A 25,870-nucleotide genomic window follows, 5' to 3' on the forward strand; every position below is an offset into this window, starting at 1 on the left:
TTATGGGTGATTTGGTGGTGGGTGCACTACAATAGTAATACCTGATGGGGGAGGATCCTATTGTTACCTCAATAAAAAATAAAAATACATTTAAAAAAGAATAGATTTCTTAGGGTGCGCTAATATAAAGAAGTGGTTGCTTGGACAAAATTTTGAACAGATATATTTGGAAATGCTTGCTTCTTCATTTTATTTTTCTTTGTATTGATATTTCTTTCAGATTTGTGATTAAAAAAACCCTTCTGTTGGGTAATAGAATAATAACCATTGCATATATAATATAATATATAATATTGTGCAACTTGATGAGGGCAACATTACCAAAGTAAAAGCATTGGGTATAACTGGTACAGAGTTATTCCACAATTAATTTGAAACTGTATATCACAAATCACACCCTCAGAAACTTCTATCAACTTCTATCAGAGACAGTAAACACCTCTTTAAAAAAAAACAGAAAAGCAAACTATGTGGATTGAAGAATTTCTTTTTTTTTTTTTTATAGAGGCATGTTTTCTTTGTTTGTTTGTTTGTTTGTTTTGTTTATACATGCACTGGGTACAGTCAGAAGCGCGGGAGGGTGAGAGAATTCACCAGAGCAAGAGCGGGGAGCAGAGCAGGCAGAAGGACCGAAGTACACTGCTGAGGGGAGCAGCGGGTGGCAGGAGAGGTCTGCGCACCATGTGGGACCCTCCTCCGGTGGCCGGGAAGCAGCCGGGGATTGAACCGGCGCCGCAGAGGCCGCGGGCAGCTTCGCAACCCAGCGCTCAACCGCTGTGCCACCGGGGAGGCCCTGAAGAATTTCTTATTTCTACTGCAATAGAAAAAATTGTAAAGAATGAAAAAAATGAGAAACTTGATGCTCAAAGGTTAATGGCTTGGAATCTGGTCAAATGTATGTCAGATCTGCTAGCTCTGCTAGCAGGCTGACCTTGAAAAATATGCTGAAGACTGCTATACCTTAACAGCCTCCTCTATATGTGTGGAATCATGACAAAACCTCCCTCATGGGGTTTTGTGAAAGCAGTTTTAACTTCCTAGCATTTTAGTTTCCTCCTCTATAGGATGGTGATAACAATAATACCTCTAGCACATTAGGTTCTAGTGAAGATTAAAGGATTTCATAGGTGCAAGTACTTAGTATGGGGAATGAGCTGACATTTTAGCAGAGCTTGGCACATGTTGAATACTCAGCAAGTGCTAGTCATTATTAGAAAACATTGAGGACATGAAAAGAATTAATTTTTTTATACTTGCAGGTGAATAATTATGGACAACACAGATAAGTATCTATTACATTTTAAAGGCTATAATTTTGAACGTTCTTTAAGTGATATCGACCAACTAGAAAATCTAGATGATTTTGAAATCAGAGATGACAATGTGCTGCACCTCCCCCTGCAGTGACCCTTAGGGCTAATGGCTTTCGCCACGGTCCCTAGGTCCAGCTGGGCAAGGAACCAGCACGCAGGGGGAGAACAGCAAAACTCCCTGAAGCAGGGGGAGTACAGCAAACCCCCCCAAGACATAGATAAGATGGAAACCTGTTGAAAGATAACGACCCCAAGGAGCCGCTACAGGAATGCTGACCACCCTGCGCAGTCTCTCAACCCTGAGACGGCCTCATCGTTCACTGCTGTGCTGGTCTGCGGCAACAATGTCCTCATATTTACCTACCCAAAATCTGGTAAGTTTGAAGAGTGGGGACACTTGTTATTCTTCATTCTGGTGTGGTTTTTGAGGGAGTCTTGGCCAAAGGAGGCTTCAGGGAAAGGGCCCTCACATCTCACATATTCACAGGGTGACACCTGAGCACCTTATACTGCCTCACCTTGCTCAGGTGAGCGCTAGGAGTCCCTGGCCTTGGCCTTGACACTGCTCATGGTGGGACTCAACAGCATCCCTGCTGTTATACACGCAGGTGGTTTTAACAAACTCACAAAGCCCATTTGGACATTAATATTTATTTATTTATGTTTTTGCATGCATTTTAGCCAGCATCTCCGGGGTAAGAGACTTCAGGAAAAAGGGAGACCCAGCTTATAGCTATATTCCAGGGACAATCCTGGTCAGAGATTTGGGAAGTGGATAGAACCAGGGGAGAATGTGTCAAGTCTTTAAACACATTCTTTTCTTCCTCTTCAGGTATTCCCTTGCAGAATAAACCAAGGTTCGGCAAGTGGATGTAAATTCTAGAAAGCTGAAGCTATGAAATTATTACGCTTTTCATTCCATTTCTGTCCTGTGATGGAGTAGAATGGGGACCAGGTTGGGTTGGTGGATCAAGTCACAAGTTTTCGCAAATGTTCCCATCCTTCCTAAACTTGGGCAGCTGTAGTAAGGTGTAGCAGCAAACCAAAGGACCACCCCTGTTGGACCTGCTTCCCCTCCCCCAGCTCTAAATTGATGCAGCTCTGAGTTGGAGCATATGACTTTTGGGGGGTGACTGTGAACAGGAAGGGGTTTGTACAAGTGACCACCAGATGGTTACCACCTCAACCCAGCTTGTTTAATGAACTTTTGGGACATTTGTCAGGAAAGCATTTTTTGAGTGACTGGATTTGAGAAAGGTGGTAGTTACTGGAAGCCTGCAGGTAGTTGAGGCTGGATGGTTATGCTAGAGAATCCTTTTCCTTGACAGAGGGAATTATGGGCAATCCATAGACTTAACCTGAAACTGAAGTTTTCCCTTTTTTGCCAATAAACCAAAAGTAAACTTTGAAATGCTGCCTCTGAAACACTAAACAAAAATGGTACCCCTGGTCCATCTAAGGCCAAGTTTTTGGTTCCAGTCAGACATGTAGCAAGGTTGGTAGCTCTTGCGGCTCATTGACCAAACTCTGTTTCTTTTGTGTGTCCCCCCATTTTACACCTGAATCCTCCTTACCTTTGGACTCACATTAGCTCTCTCTGCCTCCAGCTTACCCGCCTCTGAATTGCTTTACTTGAAACACTGTTTTATGGCAAAGGGCAGTCTAGGATACCTGGTAGAAGATACCCACTCTAAGTTTTTAATTTTCTCAAACTCCTGTTCATTTGGTTTTGTTGCTCCCCCTGCCCTGGAGCCCAGTTTAGCACTGTCTCTTGCTGTACTGTTCTGAGGTTGTTTAACCCTTGAAAGTCTTCTATCTTTCCCCTTTTTCTTGTTTGTGCTCAGGATCAGCTAAATAATTTGTAGCGCCCCTTATTGAAAATTAACTAAGGAGTTACAGATGGCCACTATAGAGCATTAGCCAACTGGGCCATGTCCAACCTGTTTCCTATGGGAATTTCCAGGTAATACTTCTATGGCACAATGAGCCAAACAGCCTAGGCTGCCTGAGGCCAGAGGAGGGCACCAGTGACCTGGGCCCCGGGACCCACTGCAGGCTCACTGCTTCCATAGCACTCTAGGCAGCTCTGCTATCCTAGGACTTGGTGCTAACTGGTAAGACTCAGGGGAGTCTAGAGTTCATTGTTGGGAAGAAGAGAGCTGGGGATAAGTGTGGGCCCCAAGTGACCCTAAGTATCAGGAAATGGATAATAGTTCTTTGTGATCTGTTGGTGTTCTTTTGTCTCCAGGATAAACCTTTGGACTTAAGTACCTTCTCCCCTGTTAGTATTTTTGCTACTGATGTTTTTCTCTTCTGACCTCTTGCTGTGCCCTATTCCCCAGATTATTCCACTTTAGAAGTGAATTTGAATCCCTTTAGAGATGGAGAATGATTTTTGTTGGCTTGGGAGTGGGCTGTGTGGACAAGTCTATCCATCTGGGAGTCCCCACTTACCCTTTTCCCCTAATTCTACACGGAATGAGTCAGGATTCATTCATTCACAGCATTCATTTCAATGTGATTATTCCTTGTGAATTTCAAATCACAATGAAAATGAAACTTTTTTTTTTATTTTTTTTATTTTTTTTTATTTATTTTTTTTAATAAATTTTATTGTTATATTCCCCATACAATTGCAGCCCCCCCATTCTGACCCCAATCCCTCCCCTCCCACCCCCGCCCCCCTAAAAGTGTCTCTGGTTCATAGTTTTTTGTTGATTTTGATTTTCACTTTCTTATAGTTATTCATTTTCCTGGTCCCTTATTTAAGTTTTCTAGATTCCTGCTATGAGTGAGACCATCCGGTATTTTTCTTTTTCTTTTTGGCTTATTTCGCTGAGCATGATCCCTTCCAGCGCCATCCATGTTGCTGCAAATTGCATGTGTTTATCTTTTTTGAATGCTGAGTAATATTCCATGGTATATATGTACCACATCTTCTTGATCCAGTCATCTATTTTTGGGCATTTGGGTTGTTTCCAAAGCTTAGCTATTGTAAACAGTGCTGCTATAAACATAGGGGTGCAGGTGTTCTTTGGAATTGATGTTTCTGTGTCCTTTGGGTAAATACCTAGGAGTGGAATTGCTGGATCATATGGAAGCTCTATGTTTAGTAGGTCCAGAAATCTCCATACAGCTTTCCACAATGGTTGGACCAGTTTGCACTCCCACCAACAGTGCAGAAGAGTTCCTTTTTCTCCACACCCTCGCCAACATTTGTTGTTGCTAGTTTTTTTAATATGTGCCATTCTCACTGGTGTAAGATGGTATCTCATGGTAGTTTTGATTTGCATTTCCCTGATGACAAGTGATGTTGAACATTTTTTCATATGCCTGTTGGCCATTTGCATTTCCTCTTCAGAGAAGTTTCTTTTAAGCTCTTCTGCCCATTTTTTGACTGGATTATTTTCTTTGTTGTTGTTGAGTCTCATCAGCTCTTTGCAGATTTTTGTGATCAGTCCTTTATCATTAGTGTTGGGTGCAAAAATGTTCTCCCAGTTGGTGGGGTTTCTCTTTGTTTTTGTTATTGTCTCTTTTGCTGTGCAAAAGCTCTTTAATTTGATGTAGTCCCAGCTGTTTATCTTTGCCTTCACTATCACTGCTTTGGGTGATGTGTCTGTAAAGATGTCTTTGATGTGCAGATCACGTAGTGTTTCGCCTATATTTCCTTCTATATATTTTATGGTTTCAGGTCTGATGTCTAGTTCTTTAATCCATTTTGAGTTGATTTTTGTGTATGGTGTGAGGTGGTGGTCAAGCTTCATTCTTTTGCATGTAGCGACCCAGTTTTCCCAGCACCATTTATTGAACAAACTTTCTTTGCTCCAATGCATATTCTTTGCTCCTTTGTCAAAGATTAGTTGACCATAAATCTGTGGGTTTATTTCTGGATTTTCTATTCGATTCCATTGGTCTGTATGTCTGTTCTTGTTCCAATACCATGCAGTTTTGATGATTATGGCTTTGTAGTATAGTTTGAAGTCTGGGAGTCTGATGCCTCCATTCCCTTCTTTTTTTTTCAGGAGAGCTTTGGCTATTCGGGGTTTTTGGTGATTCCATATGAATTTCATCAATAATTGTTCTATTTCTTTGAAGAATGACATTGAAATTTTGATTGGAATAGCATTGAATTTGTATATTGCTTTTGGTAGGATGGCCATTTTAATAATGTTTATTCTTCCAATCCATGAGCAGGGGATGTCTCTCCATTTCTTTGTGTCTTCTTCTATTTCTTTTAACAGTGTTTTATAGTTTTCTTTGTATAGGTCCTTTACCTCTTTTGTTAGATTTATTCCCAAATATTTGATTTTTTTTGTTGAAAATGAAACTTTTGATTTCCATGTTTCTTTAACAGGATACTCTCCCCTCCCATCTTTCCTAGCTAATGTCTCATGAAACAAGGTAGCATCATCCAAATCTGACTCCCTCCATTAAATTAATAAGGAATACTGTGAAAGAATTTACTGGTTGCCAGAAGGAACATGGGGGAGGGTGGAGAGTATGGAAAAGAAGGAAGAGGAAGTACTGGCAGAGGTGGTTTGGTGAAGGGTGAGTGCAAATGTACCTATATGGAAGAGCAAAAATGTAATCCCCAAATAAATAAAAGTTAAACAATTTTTATAATGAAAAAAATGTTGAATACTGACCACCTGATATTTAGTATCTGATGCTGTTAAGTTTTGTATAACTTGTAAGCTTTCCCCCAATATAGTAGATGTCTAAAATCATACACCTGATTCTTTTACATTCAGTTGTTCAGCACAAAAAATACAGGAAATTTGGGAAAAAATAAAATTGGCTGCCATTTCCTAAACCAATATTATAATTTTCAAAGTTAATTTCCCCAACTTATTTTAAGTTCAGAACACTGAAAGACTGTACAAAATGTTCTTTCATGATCTGATAAATTTTCTCCAATTAAATAATTGCAAATTTTTCATTCACTTATAATAATGAAAAAGGCAGTGTGCTCCATTTATACATTTAAGGTAATCAGATGTTTTCTATTACATTGTTTTTTTCCTCCAAAGAACTAGTTTCTTTTGTAAAAACATAAGTTAATGTTTTTTAATTCATAGATTTCTACTTTTATGTAAATGAATTATTTCTCCATGTTTTATTTGCATTCATCTTTTTATTCCTGTCATTATGATGATTGCCAAGAAACTATATGTTATTCTGTTGAATCATTTATCTGAATTTCACTTAACTTTGACACTTGTTTTCTTTTTTCCTGGGGTTTTACCTACGCTTTTGTTTGCTCTTGATTTTCAATATTATTTTCTACTGATGTAAAATTTATAAAATTTATAAATTATACATGCTTTCCTTTTTAAATAATTTGGGCATCCCGTGCTTTGTTATTATAATACATGCTGTTATGAAAAATTTTGACTACATGCCCCAGTGCACATCTCCCCAAGGATCCCTAAAATTACCACCTGGCGATAGAATTACAAAGCCACACAATAGAAAAGTATTCAACTATTTAAGATGATGTTACTTTTTAAAAAAGAAGTAGTAGTAGTTTTTGCTAACCTACTTTTGCTTCTAGTAATTTTTCCTATTGAATTTTAAATTTTATCAATCCGGTATTTATTTTTTTTAAAGATTTGTTTTTATTTACACAAGAACTGGGGTACAGGCCAGAGGCATGGGAGGGTGAGAGGATTCACCAGAGACAGAGTGGGGAGCAGAACAGGCAGATGGACCAAAGACACTGCTGAGGGGAACAGCCAGTGCGCAAGGCAGGAGAGATCTGCCACGCCATGTGGGTATCTCCCTGGCTGGGGCTGAGAATCAAACCCATGCTGCAGAGGCTGCAGACAGCTTCACAGCGCTGCTCTCAATCAACTGCGCCAACGGGGAGGCCCTGGTATTTATAAAAACATACCTCAGGGTCTCCCTGGTGGCGCAAGGGGTTAAGCACAGCACTGTGAAGCTATCCACAGTCTCCATAGCCTCTGCAGCACAAGTTCAATCCCACCTGGGCCAGGGAGCTACCCATGTGGATCAGCAGACCTCTCCTGTCTCACCCCCTGCTCCACTTAGTAGTGTATTTCAGTCAGTCTGCCTGTTCCATTCCCCACTCTGTCTCTGGTGAATCCTCCCCCACCCCTCCCTGCACCTCTGGCCTATACCCCAGTTCTTGTATGTATAAATAAATAAATCTTTGAAAAAAAAAATAACTCAAGCTGATCTTAATTTGCATTGCCCTAATCATTAATGAGATTAAACACATTTTGATATTTATTGCCAATAATTGATTCTCACTCAATGAAATTATTGTATTTGACCCAAATTCTTATAAGAATGTCGTTTTTTATTGAGTGATTTTATGTGTATTTGGGACACTAATTTATTACTGGTTATAGGTGGATCTACTTTCTCTCTTCTCTCATATTTTGTGCTTTTTTTTTTTAAAGCTTTATGGTATATTATGACTAGCAACGTCCTTTAAATTGAATGTTAACAAATTAATTTTATTTATTTATTTATTTTTTTATAGAGGCATGTTTTATTTATTTATTTGTTGGTTTGTTTGTTTGTTTTATACATGCACTGGGTACAGTCAGAAGCACGGGAGGGTGAGAGAATTCACCAGAGCCAGAGGGGAGAGCAGAGTAGGCAGAAGGACCGAAGTACACTGCTGAGGGTAGCATCGGGTGGCAGGAGAGGTCTGCGCGCCATGTGGGACCCTCCTCTGGTGGTCGGGGAGCAGCCGGGGATCAAACCGGCGTTGCAGAGGCCGCGGGCAGCTTCGCAACCCAGCGCTCAACCGCTGCGCCACCGGGGAGGCCCACCAATTAATTTTAAATTAATGTAACACGGTTAAATTTATAAAAGTTGTTCTTATTTAGGTAATCTCTTGCAATGCCAACACCAAAAATATATTCTTTATATTTTCAATATCAAGGTTTGCTTTCATATTTAAATCCTTAACCCATTTGTAAGTTATTTTTGTGTATTGCGTGAGGTAGAAATACATTTTCATCTTTCTTCTGGACAATTATCTGTGTGGACAATTATCTGTTTCTACATCACCTTTTAAGTAATTTTCCCCTTATTCACTAATCGACAATGATATCCTGGTTGTAAATCAAGCTGATACAGATGATAAGTTGAAACTGCTTCTATGGAAGATAATTTTTAATGTTAATGAATTCTACAAAAAAGTAATTTAACTTTTAGGAATTTGTTATTTATGCTTGCATATGTGAAATGTCATGTGAATAAATTTATCTCTTACAACAATTTTGCACTTGCAAAAAATTGAGAGCAACCAAAATTTCCAAGAGTGGTGTACTGCATGAAATAAATCATCATACAATCATAAAATTCAATATTATATAGGTGTTTAACAAACCTGAATGCATAATTAAGAATTTCTAATATTATTTCATTACATTCTCTGTAGATTATTTATGTCTACAGAAACCCCAAAGATGTTTTCATCTCATGTTATCATTTTTCAAACTTGGTGGTTAGACTTGAAGAAGCACAAAACTTGGAAAGTTTCATGGAAAGATTTTTGGATGGAAAAGGTAACCATGTGTTTATTAAGCAACATGTTTATGAGACAATATATTCATTTAATCAAATTTTCAAACTTAGGAAACATAATTTAGGACAAGGGAGGTTAATGATAGAAGATGGAATGAGTATGTCACTATTGTATGTCACCTTTACCACTCCATAGCCTTCTGTCTTCACAAAGACCCCTTTGGGAGTTGTCATTGTTGCAAAGACATATTGTGACAGATCACAAGAGAATGACAAACCAACTAGCAATTTAAATGAGTTAGATCCAAAACTAGATCCTGTGTTCCAGAATAGTGAATGTCCAGGGTGGGTATCTATTTTGTATTCTGTCATTGATCTGTGGCAGGCATTGTATGTTGTTAACCAGAGATCTTAAAATCCGTTGATGTTCATTGACAAATTTGTCCACAGTTTATGTTGTTTTTTTTTTTTTTAAATCCACAATTATACATTCTATGTATAAAGACTTTAACTCAGAGGACATTTTAGGGTAAAATTATTAAGATGGTAATTTTTTAGTTTTTGCCTTTAATTTTAAAATCTGATTTTAAAGTGCTTTCTATGAGTAAACTTTTGAAGAAAAACAAATACAAACAATAGACAATAAAGGGAGACATAAAAACCTATTTTTCATGTGGAAGAAGTAAGAAAGGAATACTTACCTCAAAGAAATGATCAAAATTTGTTTTAGGGACTGCTTCTTATGTATTGCTGCATTCTGACAGACATAGCCAAAGTTCCAAAGTCAGGTTGCTGTTAAATTGTGTAACAGTTTCTCCAAAATACAATTTTTAAAAAGGCAGCATGATGGTCTAGTGGTGGTAACTTTACTTTTCTTTCTGAGGATTCCAGGAGAGAAAGAAAGACTGTAATTTACTCTTATATGAGTGCAACATATTCACATTATTATTAATTTTCCCCACAGTGGTAGGAAGTGTTTGGTTTGATCACATTAGAGGCTAGTATGAGCATAGACATGACTTCAATATTCTTTTTTTTTTTTTTTTAATGGATGGAACTTTAGGGCATTATTTTTTTTTTAATTTTATTTTTATATTCCCCACACAATTGCAACCCCCCCATTCTGACCCCAATCCCTCCCCTCCCGCCCACCACCCCCCAAAAAGTGTCTCTGGTTCATAGTTTTTTTGTTGATTTTGATTTTCACTTTCTTATAGTTATTCATTCTGTTCATGACGTATGAGGAGATGAAGAAGGTAAGAAGTTTGTTTTATAAACTACTTTTTTGGAATCCTTTCTTTCTTGCTTTCAATTACCCATGTTCTCCTATTTATCTTCATAACTAATTTGTTCTCAAACTGCTTTTTCTGATTCATCATTTCCTGCCCACCTCTTAATTACTATTCTTCAGGATGCTCTTCTCTCTGTACAGTCATCTTTTGTGCTTTGTTTTTATGTAGCCATCTGAAACATTAGATCAAACTAAAAGATCTAGAGCAGCTGTAGCTTATATGAGAAAGGACACTACACAGCGTGGGTGATAAAGTCACTATGAAATGACTAATTAGCAAGAGGAAATTGTGTGCCCTGTGAATCAAGTTCTTCATTTTTAAAATTTTTTAATATTATATTTTATATCTATTTTATATCTATTTTATATCATTTTTAATTTTTGCACAATGCGTGCATTTTCATCTTGGTTATATTTCCCATACAATTCCCAGCCCCCTATTTTGAATCTAATCCTCTCCTCCCCCCCACCCCCCGCCAGTGTATCTCTGGTTTATAGTTGCTTGTTGATTTTGAATTTTACTTTATTATAATTAGTCTTTTCCTGGTCCCTTATTTAGGTTTTCTAAATTCCTGCTATGAGTGAGACCATCCGGTATTTTTCTTTTTCTTTCTGGCTTATTTCGCTGAGCATGATCCCTTCCAGCTCCATCCATGTTGCTGCAAATTGCATGAGTTTATTTGAAACACAGCTTTCAGGTGAAATCACATAATGATTATATGTTTGTATCCAATCAAAGCTGTCTTAACAAACTGTATAAACAAACCAAATGAAACAACGCACATTTACAGTTCACTGATTGTATTGCAAATCAATATATAACTGACTAATCAAAAATTATTTAATATATATGACAGACACTAAATCATGAGAAAAAGAGAACTGAGGTCTTTATTGATACAGCTTAAATCTCACAGGTATTAGCCAAGCAAGTATATATAATTTAAATCTGTTTTAATTGTTATTAAGGAAAGACTGTAAACTATGTTAATATAGTGATTTCTTTGATATTAAGCATTTTAAGAGTTATAAGAGAGGATAGTAATGTGAAGAATTAATATTTTTAGAATATCATTCCCTTTAGTGGGTTAAAGGTAGCAATAGTGAACACAGGCAAGATAGAGACCAGTGTGTTAATCTACTAAAAATCAGTTGTACTTTGGAGTAGAGTGGTGTTACTGAGAGTGGAGAGAATGCAGTTTTAGGTACGTTTAAATAAGTTTAGGAAGTAAAAAGGAAAGGAATTATATATATAGGAAGAATGAGAAAGAGAGCAGGGTTAAGGAAGCTTCGCATTTGTCTGGCTCACGAATATCTATGTAAAATGAGGTCATTTGTGAAGGTGTTTAGGAAACACTGAAGCAGGGTAAGGCCAGAATGAGACTAGGATGAGTTCGGCTTTGACCTATGGAGTTTAAGATAATTTAAAAGCATCTGAATGAAAACATGTGGATAATATGTATATATAAAGCTATATGAAAATGTTTGCATTAAGTATATCAATGATTTTAATTTGGGTTTTTTCATATTTGGAGTATAACTGAAACTGTGAACATGGGTAACACTTAGAATGCAAAGAGGGGTTCAGAGATGGGAAATGAGAAGGAAAGGAAATAGGCGTTGGCCTGGATGGAGAAGAGAAGGGGAACTAGAATTTCTTACTAACAAACCTTACCAAATCCAACCCTAGAAATCTGAGTGCGAAATTGAGGCTACTAGAGGAAGAAGTGGGGATGGGGAGCAAAAAAAAGGGGGGAGCCCAGGGACTATGGGGAAGATTTTTGGTGCTTTTGTAGTGGGCGTGGCGTGGTTATATACATCTAAAGAGGTTTGCATCTGTATCTCTAAATCACGTGCAGTGTTGTCAACCAATGCTACCTTAATAAAATACAATACCATTAATGCCACTAAACATTTTATAAAGTTTGAGTAGAAAGGGATGAGCCCTGCAAGGAGACAGACACAGAGAGATAAAAGCAAAACACGGATTGGGTAGTGACATAGAAGCAAAGCGAGCATGTGAAGAAACATCTATACGATCTGAGATCTCTGAGGCTGTTGAGATGGGAAATGAAAATGTCTAGTAAATGTAGTGACATGAAGTGTATTATGAGGTGCAGTTATTTTCTTGTGAGTCTGTCAAGCACCAAGCACACTGGAACCCAGTGTCAAATCTCCTTGACTTTGGAAGGCTTTTCAAGTTACTGGTTTTTGGAACTTTTACTCTGAGAAGGAAATTCTAATGTTTTCCCAGGACATTTCCTATCCTTCCTTCTGAATAGGAAAAGTTTTTTCTTCCTAAAAATTGCTCTAACTGCTCCAAAGTAATATTAATCTCTCTTTCCTTTGAGGTCTCACTGCAGAAGGTCTATTTGTTCCCAGTTTTCCAAACATCTCAATGCATTTGTTGTGCTAAAATATCTACAACCATTTTACAATTTTTATGTTAGTTTTGTACCCACAACTTTGCCAAATTTGTTTCTGTTTTGGTGAGATTTATTTCTAGATCTAAAATCATGTCTATGAGCAGTAATAATTTTACCTGTTCTTTTTCAGTTTGGATCCCTTTCAATTTTTTTTCCCTTGCCTAATTGCTCTAAGGTTCCCAGTACTATGTTGAGAAGATAGGAGGAGGATAAATATCTTTGGATTGTTCCTGACTTTAGCTGAAAATGTTTCACTCTTTCACCATTGATTATGATGTTCAAAGTACACATTTCATATATGACTTTAATGTGGCAATTTCCCTCTATTTTGAATTGATGGAATGTGTTTTATCATGAGAAAGTGTTAGATATTGAGAAGTACTTTCATAGACTGGATTGAGATGGTCATGCACTTACTTTTCCTTCATTCTGTAAATATGGGGACTAACACATTGGTCAATTTTCATATGCTGATCATCTTTGCACTCCAGCAGTACATCTCTCTTGATTATTATATATAATGCTTTTAATGTGGTGTTGAGTTTAATTTGTTTTCTAGTCATTAGTTGAGGATTGACCAATGTAAGTTTTCTGAGTATATTTAAATTAGGTTTAGCTAAGATATTATGTCTGGTACATGAGGTGTATTAAATACATTTTCACTTAAAATATTTTCAATGATGTGCTTATTTGGACATAATCCCAATTTATTATAAGCCAATAAATATCTGTATCTATCTTCCAAATGAAATTTTGAACTCTTAACAAACATAGGTAACATGTTATTTTTCTCTTAAATTTTTGTGCCACCAGCACATTTTCTAAAACATCTATGAATGAATGTATGTATAATTGAATGAATGAAGATGAATTGTGTTTATAAATTCAAGTAATAGGAGGTTCTAAAAATCAACAACCAAAAGACTGATTTTTATAGAGAGAATGAGGAAGTAATCTATCCTTGTCAAACTTGAGATTTAAAATAAGATCAACAACTTTCACTTTTCCAAAGAGATAAATATTAGGCTATAGCAGATCCATTTCTTATGAAATGAATAGTTATGTATACTCACAATTTTTTCAGGATCTCAGAAGTTCTGTGCATAAAATCAGCAGATTTGTTGAGAAAGACCTGAATGAAGATGACATAGATGCTATTGTGAACCAGACTACTTTTCAGAATATGAAGTCTGATCCACGAGCAAATTATAAGGATATACTAAAAAATGATGTTGGACCAAGAACAGATGAGGGACATTTCCTGCACAAAGGTGATGATGCTTGGTGGTTTATAGAAGCAAAAGTGTTGAATTTTCACTTGTATTATTCACTGTACTAAATAAGGAGTATTTCCAGCATACCTCTCCAAGAACTGCCTTTTAGGCCCAGAGAGTCAAAGATGCTAATTGTAAATGGTCCTGAAAGTATCCTTGGATTCTGAAACCGGTTTTCAGTATAGAGCCTGACACTTGAACCTGCCAAATAAATGTTCATCACTTTCTAGTTCACATGACCTGATACTTTAAAATTTGTTTGCTAGTCTTACCTGAAGAAGTGGATATATGTAACCAGGAGAGCTTCAAATTTTCCTAGAAAATTATTGAAATTTACTTAATATATATTTTGTGTGGGAGAGGTCATTTGGTTTATTTCTTCATGTGTCAAATTTCTTGAGTGCCAAGGGTAGATTGTTCTCTCATTCACCCAATCTGCTATGAATTTTATTATTCAATAGCATGCAATGACTTTTTATTGTGCTCGTGTAATATATCCAGCATTAAGAAAGAATATATTTTCCAACTACTGTTCCTTAAATAATAAAATTGTTTAATTTAACCTTTGAATATACATCATTCTGAAAGAAGCATAATCTAGGCTCTATTTTATTCATACATATTTTATACATTAATGTTTTCATAATTATTATGATGTACATCGATTAATGCATAACTGTGTGGCAATCTCATTGAAATTTTTCTAGATATCAGTATTTAAAAAATAATGTTTTGGGCCTCACTGGTGGTGCAAGGGGATAGCAACGCACTATGAATCAATCCACAGCCTCTGCAGCACGAGTTCGAGTCCCAGCCGGACATGGAGCATCCCACATGACGCAGCAGACCTCTCCTGACTTGCCCATGCTCCCCTCAGCAGTGTATTTCAGTCAGTCTGCCTGTTCTGTTCTCCACTCTGTCTCTGGAGAATCCTCTCACCCCCGGACAACTCTGGCCTGTCCCCCAGCTCTTGTATTCATAAATAAAAAATCTTTAAAACAATAATGAAAAATAATGTTCTGTCTTTTGACCCATTTTCAAATTAATTTTTCTTTCTTCTTGTTTAACTAGGTCAAATATAAGGCAGTTTTCATGAGAACTACTAATGCTAATAATGTTTACACAAGAAACATTTTTTCAAAGATTTATACGCAGAAGAACTGGGCTGAAGGTCAAAGGTGCGGAGGGTAAGAGGATTCACCAGACACAGAGTGGGGAAAAGAACAGGTGGAATGACTGAAATACACTGCTAAGGGGAGCAGTGGGCAAGACAGGAAAGGTCTGCTGCACCATGTGGGTTAACTCCCTGGCCGGGGATTGAACTCAGGCCACAGTTGTGATAGTGTGATAGTGCTGAGACTAAATGCCTACACCACCAGGGAGGCCTCCCTACTCAAGAAACTTTTATTGCTGAAGTTGCCAAATTGTTCATTTTCATTTAAAAACTTGATTCTATGTTGATTTTACACATCTTTCAAGTAAAATGGCAGAAACGGCAGATCTGGGCACCCTCTATGATCTTGACTTCACTACATGAAAATGTTTTGTTTTTACAATGTCAAAATAGAAGAAATACCTACCTTGTATGTTTGTATTAAAGATTATATCTTATGATAGTGATAGTTTACCATCTATGATGCTTCACATTTAGTACAATATATTTTAAAGTATTAATCTGCCCATATAGTTTAGTTTTGGTTTTCCTGATGAGAATGGTTATAATTGAATAGCAGTAGTTGATAGAAGACTAAGAGATAAGGAATTTGACTATAAATATTTTTTTATGCATTCCTAAGTTCATTTCTTAGCTGATAATGTGTGAGGAAAAGCAAAGTATCAAACCCATGAGAAGTAATAGGTATTTAGCTTGATTTGGAGAAGAGATTAGAGGGGTTGATGGAAACTTTTGCCCTGATAATGCTGCTTCCAATCAGGTGTTGTTCATGTGTTTCATTTCTCCACTAGGTACCGTTGGAGACTGGAAAAATCACTTGACTGTGAAACAAAATGAAAGATTTGACAGAATATTCCAAAGGAAGATGAAAGGTTCCACTTTGAAGTTCATCTGGGATATAAATGAAGGCTAGAATCAGTGCAAAATAAGCTCACAGAATCTGCTAAGTACAAAAAGCTATTTTATATACATATTAATTTGTGCTTCTCTTGCAATGTTCATTATAAAAAGTTTGGTGATAAAAATGAGTAGACTGTGCTTACAGTAGATGCAATGAATTAGATGAACCCTGAAAACACTGAAATTTCAAAGTTAAAGCTATTAGTGGATTGTTTGCTGTGGTAGTCTGCATTACAAAGGGACAACAGAAAGCTGGCCTCATGATTTGTAAATGTTGAGATTTCTTTTCTTTGTAATTTTTGTTACCTACAATATAAAATTTAGTGTCAATTGACATTCAAGTTATTTTGTTCCTGTAGTTCAATTTTAATTTTTCATTTAAAATCAATGTGACTATTGAAATGAAATAAAAAGCTCATATGTAAACATGTATCTGTTTAATATTTTACTGGATCACATGTTTTCATTAAAGGTCAAGGGATCAAAGCTGAATCAGCTGTTTAGTTGGCTCAATGATTAACATTGAACATTTGGCTGAAAAATAACTGCAGCCATAGCATCACTGACTAAACTCATTCCAGTTGTTTTAAGAGGTAAATAAGTAAAATCATTTCCAATAATTAGGGAAATATAGGTGCATCTGTTCATAATTCTCAAATGAGTAAAAGTTCTGAATATAAAAGCAGTGGAAGAATAAAAGATAAAATTCGCAATGCCTTATTAATAAAGAATTGCAAATCAAGACCATAGTGAGATAAGCATCTCACACCTGTTTGTTTTTTTTTGTTTTTTTTTTTTTTCCATAGCCAGTATCATTCTCAATGGTGAAAAGCTGAAAGCATTTCCATTAAGACCTGGAACAAGACTAGGATGTCCACTCTCACCACTGCTTTTCAATATAATGCTGGAAGCCCTAGCCAGAGCAATAAGACCCGAGAAAGACATACAAGGAATCCAAATAGGGAAGGAAGAAGTTAAACTATCACTATTTGCAGATGATATGATAATATACATAGAGAACCCCAAAAACTCCATAGAAAAACTAGTTCAACTAATCAATCAGTTTAGTAAAGTGGCAGGATACAAAATCAACACGCAAAAATCAGTAGCCTTCCTACACACAAACAATAAATCTGAGCAAGAAGAAATCAAATAAAACATCCCTTTTATTATTGAAACAAAAAAAATCAAATACTTGTGAATACACCTAACAAAAGAGTAAAGGGCCTATACAAAGAAAACGATAAAACACTGTTAAAAGAAACAGAAGAAGACACAAAGAAATGGAAAGACATCCCTTGCTTATGGATGGGAAGAATTAACATGATTAGAATAGTCATCCTATGTGGAGAAAAAGGAACTCTCCTGCACTGCTGGTGGGAGTGCAAACTGGTCCAACCACTATGGAAAGTTGTGTGGAGATTCCTCAACCTACTAAATATAGAGCTTCCATATGATCCAGCCATTCCACTCCTAGGTATTTACCCAAAGGACATCTGCACCCCTATGTTTATAGCAGCACTATTTACAATAGCTAAGCTTTGGAAACAACCCAAATGTCCAAAAATAGATGACTGGATCAAGAAGATGTGGTACATAACACAATGTAATATTACTCAGCATCAAAAAAGATAAACACATGCAATTTGCAAGCAACATGGATGGAGCTGGACGGGATCATGCTCAGTGAAATAAGCCAGAAAGAAAAAAGAAAAATACCGGATGATCTCACTCATAGCAGGAATCTAGAAAACCTAAATATGGACCAGGAAAAAGAATAACTGTAAGAAAGAAAAAATCAAAATCAACAAACACTATGAACCAGACACACTATGGGGGGGGGGGGTGAGATGGGGAAAAGAGGGATTGGGGTTGCAATTGTATCGGTAATATAAAAATAAAATTTAAAAAAATGGCCATCCTACCAAAAGCAATTTACAGATTCAATGCTATTCCAATAAAAATTTCAATGATATTCTTCAAAGAAATAGAACAATTATTGATGAAATTCATATGGAAGCACCAAAAAACCCCAAATAGCCAAAGCCCTCCTGAAAAAAAAAGAAGGGAATGGAGGCATCATACTCCCAGACTTCAAAATATACTGCAGAGCCATAATCATCAAAACTGCATGGTATTGGAACAAGGACAGACACACGGACCAATGGAACTGGATAGACAACCCAGAAATAAACCCACAGATTTATGGTCAACTAATCTTTGACAAAGGAACAATGAATATGCACTGGAGCAAAGAAAGTTTGTTCAATAAATGGTGCTGGGAAAACTGGGTGGCTACATGCAAAAGAATGAAGCTTGACTACTACCTCACACCATGCACAAAAACCAACTCAAAATGGATTAAAGAACTAGACATAAGACATGAAACCATAAAATACATAGAAGAAAATATAGGCGAAACACTACATGACATGTACCTCAAAGACATCTTTACAGACACATCACCCAAAGCAGTGATAGTGAAGGCAAAGATCAACAGCTGGGACTACATCAACTTAAAGAACTTCTGCACAGCAAAAGAGACAATAACCAAAACAAAGAGAAACCCCATTGACTGGGAGAAAATTTTTGCACCCCACACTAATGATAAAGGACTGATCACAAAAAATCTACAAAGAGCTGATGAGACTCAACAAAAACAAAGAAAATAATCCAGTCCCAAAATGGGCAGAAGAGCTAAAAAGAAACTTCACCAAAGAGAAAATGCAAATGACCAACAGGCATATGAAAAAATGTTCAACATCACTTGTAATTAGGGAAATGCAAATCAAAACTACCATGAGATACCATCTCACACCAGTGAGAATGGCACATATTAAAAAAACGAGCAACAACAATTGTTGGTGAGGTTGTGGAGAAAAAGGAACTCTCCTGCACTGCTGGTGGGAGTGCAAACTGGTCCAACCATTATGGAGAGCTGTGTGGAGATTTCTTGACCTACTAAGCCTAGAGCTTTGATATGATCCAGCAATTCCACTCCTAGGTATTTATCCAAAGGACACCTGCATGCCTATGTTTATAGTAGTACTATTTACAATAGCTAAGCTATGGAAACAACCCAAATGCCCAAAAATAGATGACTGGATCAAGAAGATGTGGTATATATACACAATAGAATATTACTCAGCAATCAAAAGAGATAAACACATGCAGTGGGGAGAGGAAGGACTAGGGTCAAAATAAGTGGGGGATGCAATTGTATGGGGAATATAACCATAATGAAAACACATCCTTTGAGCAAAGATGAAAAATGATATAATTATATAAAATAAAATATATTTAAAAAATATTAAAACACCTGTCATCGGAGAAAGCACTCAATAAAGCAACATTGTAATAAAAAATGGAATCCTACTGATGGTGAAGGACTTGCTTCAGAGGAAGCAGCTTTCTCAAATAATCCAATTTCGGGTTCTACTTTATCTCCCTACCCGTCTCAGCGCTGCAGTTTCTACAATTCACAGATTGACTGTTTCTGTTCTTTTTCAGAAAAGATTTGCTCTAAAGTATTTTGGAAAAGAATTGCATCCAATTGTCAACCCTGCATCTCCACTTTCAAGCAGTCTCAGGGCATTCAAAGATGCCCTGAGAAATACACTGGAAAAGATGAGCCAACAGGACTTCCAAGATTGTTGTTCAACCTATCACTCCATGTTCAGGAGAAATTTAGTACTACCAGGGAAAAAGTCCTGAGTACCTATTATCTCAACAAGGTGTGTGAATGCTAACACATTTACCTATAAAAAATGCTATTGTTGGGCCTCCCCTGGTGGCACAGCGGTTGAGCCCTGGGTTGCGGGGCTGCCCACAGCTTCTGCAGTGCCAGTTCGATTCCCGGCCACTGGCGAGGGTCCCACAAAAAAAATTTTTTAAAACATGCTATTGTCTTTAGGACTGAGAGATGAAGAGAAAATAAGTTTTATCCCCCAGTGACATTGCATGGAGATAATTCTTCAGCAAATCCATTCAGTCATTATACTCTCTCCTGCTCAGTTCCACTGAGCTAGGCAGTACTGGAAAAAAAATAGAACCGATTACTTTATGGCAAATTAAAGAGTCGTGAAATTCACTAACAAGTTCAGCTCCTCTTTAGTGTGGTTGGTTGTGTTATTAACTTTCATGGACATTTTTAAACAAACACAAAAGCAAAAAGACTACTATAATGAAGCGTAAGCGTACCCAGTGTACTTCAAGTATTAGCTACATATGGCCAAAGTTGTTTCTTTTTGCTGCCCATTCTGAATTATTTTGAAGGAAAATCCTAAACATTATATTCAACTATACCTGCTTCCATATCTCCAAAAGATAAGGACTATTATCACATACCCAAAATTTATTAATATCATCAGATATCCAGTTAGTGAAAGTCTTTTCCCAATTGTCAGGTTTGCTTTTTTTTTTTTTTAAGATTTATTTTTTTATTTATTAATACAAGCACTGGGTACAGTCAGAAACATGGGAGGGTGAGAGAAATCACCAGAGCCAGAGCAGAGAACAGAACAGGCAGACTGAAGAAATACCCTGCTGAGGGGAGCAGCAGGCACGGCAGGAGAGGTCTGTCGTGCCATGTGGGACCCTCGTCCCATTGCCGGGGATTGAACCGGTGCTGCAGAGGCTGCGGGCAGCTCTGCAGCCCAGCACTCAATTGTTGCACCACCGGGGAGGCCCTGTCAGGTTTGCTTTTTACAGTCTGTTTATTGGAATAGAATCCTATTGATCTAATACAACTGGCTGATATATTTCTTAAGTCTTTTCAAAAATATAGTCCCCCATCTTTGTCTTGAAATATCCCACAGATTTTTCCCATATGTTAAAAGCATACCACAGTGTCAGTTAACACGCTCTTGTTCTCTTGTAAATCCACAGACTAATTGGATTTTGGTATGTCTTTAGTTTTTTATTTCTTCCCCATCTGATCGAAATTTAGCTGAACTGCCTCCCTCTACTCACTATCTACATCCCAGGTCTTTGGCCAACTTTGCCAACCAGTCATCAACATTCAGAGTTGATAAGAAAACAGTTCATGTTCATACAGACAAAACATGTAAACTGCTATTAAATTTGCCAAAACACTGAAGTACAATCACTGTAGCCAAAGAGTCTACCCAATTTAGAACAAAGCCAATCAAAGCTAAAGCTCGTTATACAAGGTTTCTTTATTCCACCTTTTGGGGTTCAGATGATGAGTTTCAGTGTGTGCAGTTCACACTCATCAGCAGGTAGAAATTTTATAAAGGATAAGAGAAAACAGAAAAGAAATACCTGTATAGACATAGATGGGCAGGAGAGGGGCATTTTGCCAGGGCAAGGAGTGTTTGTTTACAATGTTCTATGAAAGTATTATGCAAATTTATTGCCTTGGAGCCAAGTTCAGTTGGTCTTCTATGACTGATAATATTCTCCATCCCCACCTGATAATGATCTCTTCTGACCCTATCTCAGATTCCTGGAAACTTCCATAGCTGGGTTTAGGTTAAGAGTCATTAGTCATCCATACCCCTACTTCTGGGGAGACCTTATGAGACCTCCCATCCTAAATCTTTTAACCTCCAAAGTAACTGAAGCACACACATTCTCAATATTTTTATCATCTGTGGCACACACTGGAGGACAAATATCATTTTAAATGACTTTTTGTTTGAAATATTTTGTTTTGCCTTCTCCAGAAAACTTTATTTTTGTTGGACTGTGCTATGATCTACAACACTTATAAATTGAATCCTTTCTTGAGCAGAACTGAAACATCTGCTTCTCCATGATAGCCTGAAATGAGTTTAGTAAGTTTTTGTAATGGCAACATATCTGTTTGCATCAATTCAATAAGATTCTTTTTTCAGTAATGACAATTGGAACATGGTTGCTTGGAATACAATGTCATATTTAAGACTAGACTGCTTTCATGGATCTAAGAAGACCTCAGGGACTTAAAAGAGAAAACAACCTGATACCTTGTTTTTAGAGTTCCAGCTCACCCCTCACAGAAACACAGGAACAGAAACACAGGACATTTTGGAACCTCAAAGAGAAGAACTTGTTACAGAGTAGCTCCAATATAAAACGGGTTGCCTGGCTGTGGGTCCTCACCCGCGCGCTTATAAAGGGACTTATTAATACTCCACTACAGGCACACACAAAAGGTTTGTAAAAGGTAAATTTACAAGGGAAAAGGAATTGAGGAAATGTACAACTCAGGGAGAAAATAGGGAAATAAAGTCTTTAATGCGTCCTACCTGATCTGCCAACCCGGAAACCAAAAGGCACTCTCAGAGCTCGCTGTGCTGGGAGCTGGTGGGGAGCCAAAATGGGGAATCCCCCAAAGCCCACGTGTCTGGTTTTATACCAAACAGGGCTGCTTAACCCCACCCTCAGGTTCCAGCAACCTTCCCTTTGGTGGTGATGGGATTTGTAGTTCTCAGTGTCTTTTGCTTTTGGTCTGGAGTGGGGGCAGAGACCACAAAGCCTGCATGGAATTAGCTTTAGGACATCCTTTCCTCCTAAGAAACTTACTGAAAGATACAGGTAATACAGACCAAGTCTGATGGTGAGAACCTGGAATGTTCCTGGGCCTTGAGAAGTCATTCATGAAGAGTTCAATCTGAGATTCCCTATGAGAAGTTCCAGCAAAGCAGATTTTTAAAATATACATGGTAGGGCCTCCCCGGTGGCGCAGCGGTTGAGCGCTGGGTTGCGAAGCTGCCCGCGGCCTCTGCTGCGCCGGTTCGATCCCCGGCTGCTCCCCGGCCACCGGAGGAGGATCCCACATGGTGCACAGACCTCTCCTGCCACCCGCTGCTCCCCTCAGCAGTGTACTTCAGTCCTTCTGCCTGCTCTGCTCCCCACTCTGGCTCTGGTGAATTCTCTCACCCTCCCGCGCTTCTGACTGTACCCAGTGCATGTATAAACAAAACAAACAAACAAATATAATAAATAAATAAACATGCCTCTAAAAAAAAAAAAATAAAAAAAAATGGTATATTTTGTTCTTAATCTACTTATGCTAAAGAACTGGCGATCAAAACCAGAATTAAATTCCAAAAGAGTTTGTTTGTAACTATTTGGTAAAATTGGAATGAATGTGGAGAAAGAAATGTTGTGGGGGGTGAGAGGACTCACCAGAGACAGAGTGAGAAAAAGAACAGGCAGGGTAGTCCGGAGCCAGACCAGCCACGGATAAGATGGTGTCTTCGTAACTCGGCGCTTGGGCTTGGCCTGTTGGAGCCTGCGCCCGGGGGGGGACTCAAAGAGCGGGTCCCCGCTCCGGGCCTCCTATATCGGGCTTGAGCTGATCTTCTTCCAAGGCAGGACTGCTTACTCTAAGGGCCCCATCATTAACGGGGAAAGGCAGCCAAGTTCGCGAGGTAGCGGCCGAGGGAGCGAGTCGACCAGCAAAGCCTTAGGGGAAATGTAGTCCAACGTTGGAGAAAACAGCGATAGAAGGTAATGAACTGACGAAGCTCGGTGTGATCTTCTTGAAGTGAGAAGACAACTCTGGATGGTGGAGAAAGAAGTGGAAAGGAGATCTGTCCAGGTCATACACAGAGACGTCCCACAAATGTAAGAAATGTGGAAATACCTCCAGCCAAAAGTAAATCTTCATTCATCAAAATATTCATCCTGGAGAGAGATCTTGTGAATGTGGGAGAACTTCCATTCAGATGTCACACCTCAGTCAGCAGAGAAATAGTAGAGGGGACATCCCCTTTGCCTGTAAGGTATGTGGGAAAATTTTCAGTCACAAGTCAAATCTCACTGAACATGAGCATTTTCATAATAGAGAGAAACCTTTTGAATGCAATGAATGTGGAAAAGCCTTCAGCCAAAAGCAGTATGTCATTAAACATCAGAACACCCATACTGGAGAGAAGCTTTTTGAATGTAACGAGTGTGGAAAATCCTTCAGCCAGAAGGAAAATCTCCTTACCCATCAGAAAATTCACACTGGAGAGAAACCTTTTGAGTGTAAGAATTGTGGGAAAGCTTTCATTCAAAAGTCAAACCTCATCAGACACCAGAGAACTCACACCGGAGAGAAGCCCTTTGTGTGTAAGGAATGTGGAAAAACCTTCAGTGGCAAATCAAATCTTACTGAGCATGAGAAAATTCATATTGGCGAGAAACCCTTTAAATGCAGTGAGTGTGGAACCGCTTTTGGCCATAAGAAGTACCTCATAAAACATCAGAACATTCACACTGGAGAGAAACCCTATGAATGTAACGAATGTGGAAAAGCCTTCTCTCAACGAACGTCACTTATTGTACATGTGAGGATTCACTCAGGTGATAAGCCTTACAAATGCAATGTTTGTGGAAAGGCCTTCTCTCAAAGTTCTTCTCTTACAGTGCATGTGAGAAGCCATACAGGTGAGAAGCCCTATGGTTGTAACGAATGTGGGAAAGCCTTCTCGCAGTTCTCGATGCTTGCTCTGCATTTGAGAATACACACAGGTAAGAAGCCTTATCAGTGCAGTGAGTGTGGGAAAGCTTTTAGCCAGAAGTCACATCACATTCGACACCAGAAAATCCATACACATTAAAAACCCGGTGAATATCTTGAAAATTGGAAAGCATTCATCATTATGCACCTCGTCATACAGCAGAAATAATCGTTGTGAAGGCAGACATCACAAATGAGTGGAACAAAAGCTTAAAAACTTACAGGACACCAGAAAATTCATCCTGCAGAAGACAATTATAATGACTTAAAGCTTGTGCTCACAGAAACCCTTTAGCAAAGTTAATGCTGAAACCAGGCACATTTCCACTAAAATTGGGAATGGAAACTATGCTTGTTACCACTGCCATCTGCACAGACGTGTAGATGTTCACCAACGTCATAAGAAAATTAAGTTACAAGTACTGGGAAGGAAGAGACCTTTATGATAACGATTTTAGCAGAGCAGATTCTAGAAATATGCTTTTATTAGAATTTAGAATATGATAGAAATGGCATCAGGTGGTAAGGTGATTATGGAACAAATGATCTGGAGGTACTTTTTTCTCCAAGGAAAAAAAATAGACCATAAACTCCATGCAAAGCTGAGATCTAAGATAATTAAAACAAATAGGAAAATACTATATACTAAAATGGTTATGACTTTGGGAAGAGGAAAACATTCCTTGTGATAAATTCAAAGATATCTAGCAGTTCTACTGAGTGTGAATGCTTGGGAAATACGTACCAGGCTGTTGACTGTGGCATGATTTGTAGTAGCCGTTAAGTTACAAACAACTTAAATGCCCGTCTGGATCAAAAATGGAAAATACTTATGATACTGTATATCTGTAACATGCATCACAGGAGATCTACATGGAATGCAGAGGAAGATGTCAGATACGGTGATGGTGAGAAAGGAAGATGTGGAATGACGTCGATGACATTTTTGTAAATTTGAATTAAAACTTCCCTCTTTAAGATTCAGTACTATATATTGATAATGGATATATATGTATGTATTTTTTTTATGTTTTTTGAAAGGGATTGGAAGGATACAGACCAAACTCTTGGTAGTGGTTGCCTGTGAAGAGTGGTGAAGGGAAGGGGATGCGTGTGGGGAGGGTGTGGGGATTGGTTAAAGGGGACTTGAGTTTTATATATAAACATCCATTTCTCTTTTAAAAAACTGCAAGTAAATATATCAAAATACCTAGATAATTCTGAATTGTGGTATATGGATATCTTGTCTTATTTTTTGTACTTTTCTGTATTTTTAAATTTTCTCAAAATTATTAAGGATGGGGGTGAGGATGGGAACACTACCTGTAGAAATCGTGTTCTAATGGATTCATTCCCAATCACATACTAAACTTTTTATAGAAAATATTTCTAAAATTTTATCAGTAATGAGTGGATGGACTTGCTCTCTATGTAATATGAAATTATCTATTTTATTAAAATTAAAAATGATAGCATAACCCCCCCCCAAAAAAAAAAAAACAGGCAGATTGACTGAAATACACTTATGAGGGTA

General features: G+C 37.8%; 2 protein-coding genes across 2 annotated transcripts in view; both read left to right on the forward strand.

Annotated features, from left to right (window-relative positions):
- Positions 1-1,269: 1,269 nt before the first annotated feature.
- The window catches only part of LOC311186970 (amine sulfotransferase-like), a gene marked incomplete at both ends in the record, with an annotated part of 63,555 nt that continues 38,954 nt past the window's right edge, over positions 1,270-25,870 (forward strand). Inside the window, one exon of the mRNA XM_084258172.1 lies at positions 1,270-1,357. Within this exon, the coding sequence (XP_084114298.1) occupies positions 1,270-1,357 (88 nt within the window). The remainder of the gene's footprint in view (positions 1,358-25,870) is intronic.
- LOC311167592 (amine sulfotransferase-like) lies at positions 1,658-15,894 on the forward strand (the record flags this gene model as incomplete). The annotated part of the gene is made up of 3 exons (XM_084228682.1): positions 1,658-1,687; positions 8,731-8,857; positions 15,773-15,894. 3 exons carry the CDS (start codon positions 1,658-1,660, stop codon positions 15,892-15,894), a joined length of 279 nt encoding a protein of 92 aa, XP_084084808.1.

This window comes from Talpa europaea, assembly GCF_964194135.1.
Source record: "Talpa europaea genome assembly, chromosome: 2".
Taxonomy (NCBI): Eukaryota; Metazoa; Chordata; class Mammalia; order Eulipotyphla; family Talpidae; genus Talpa; species Talpa europaea.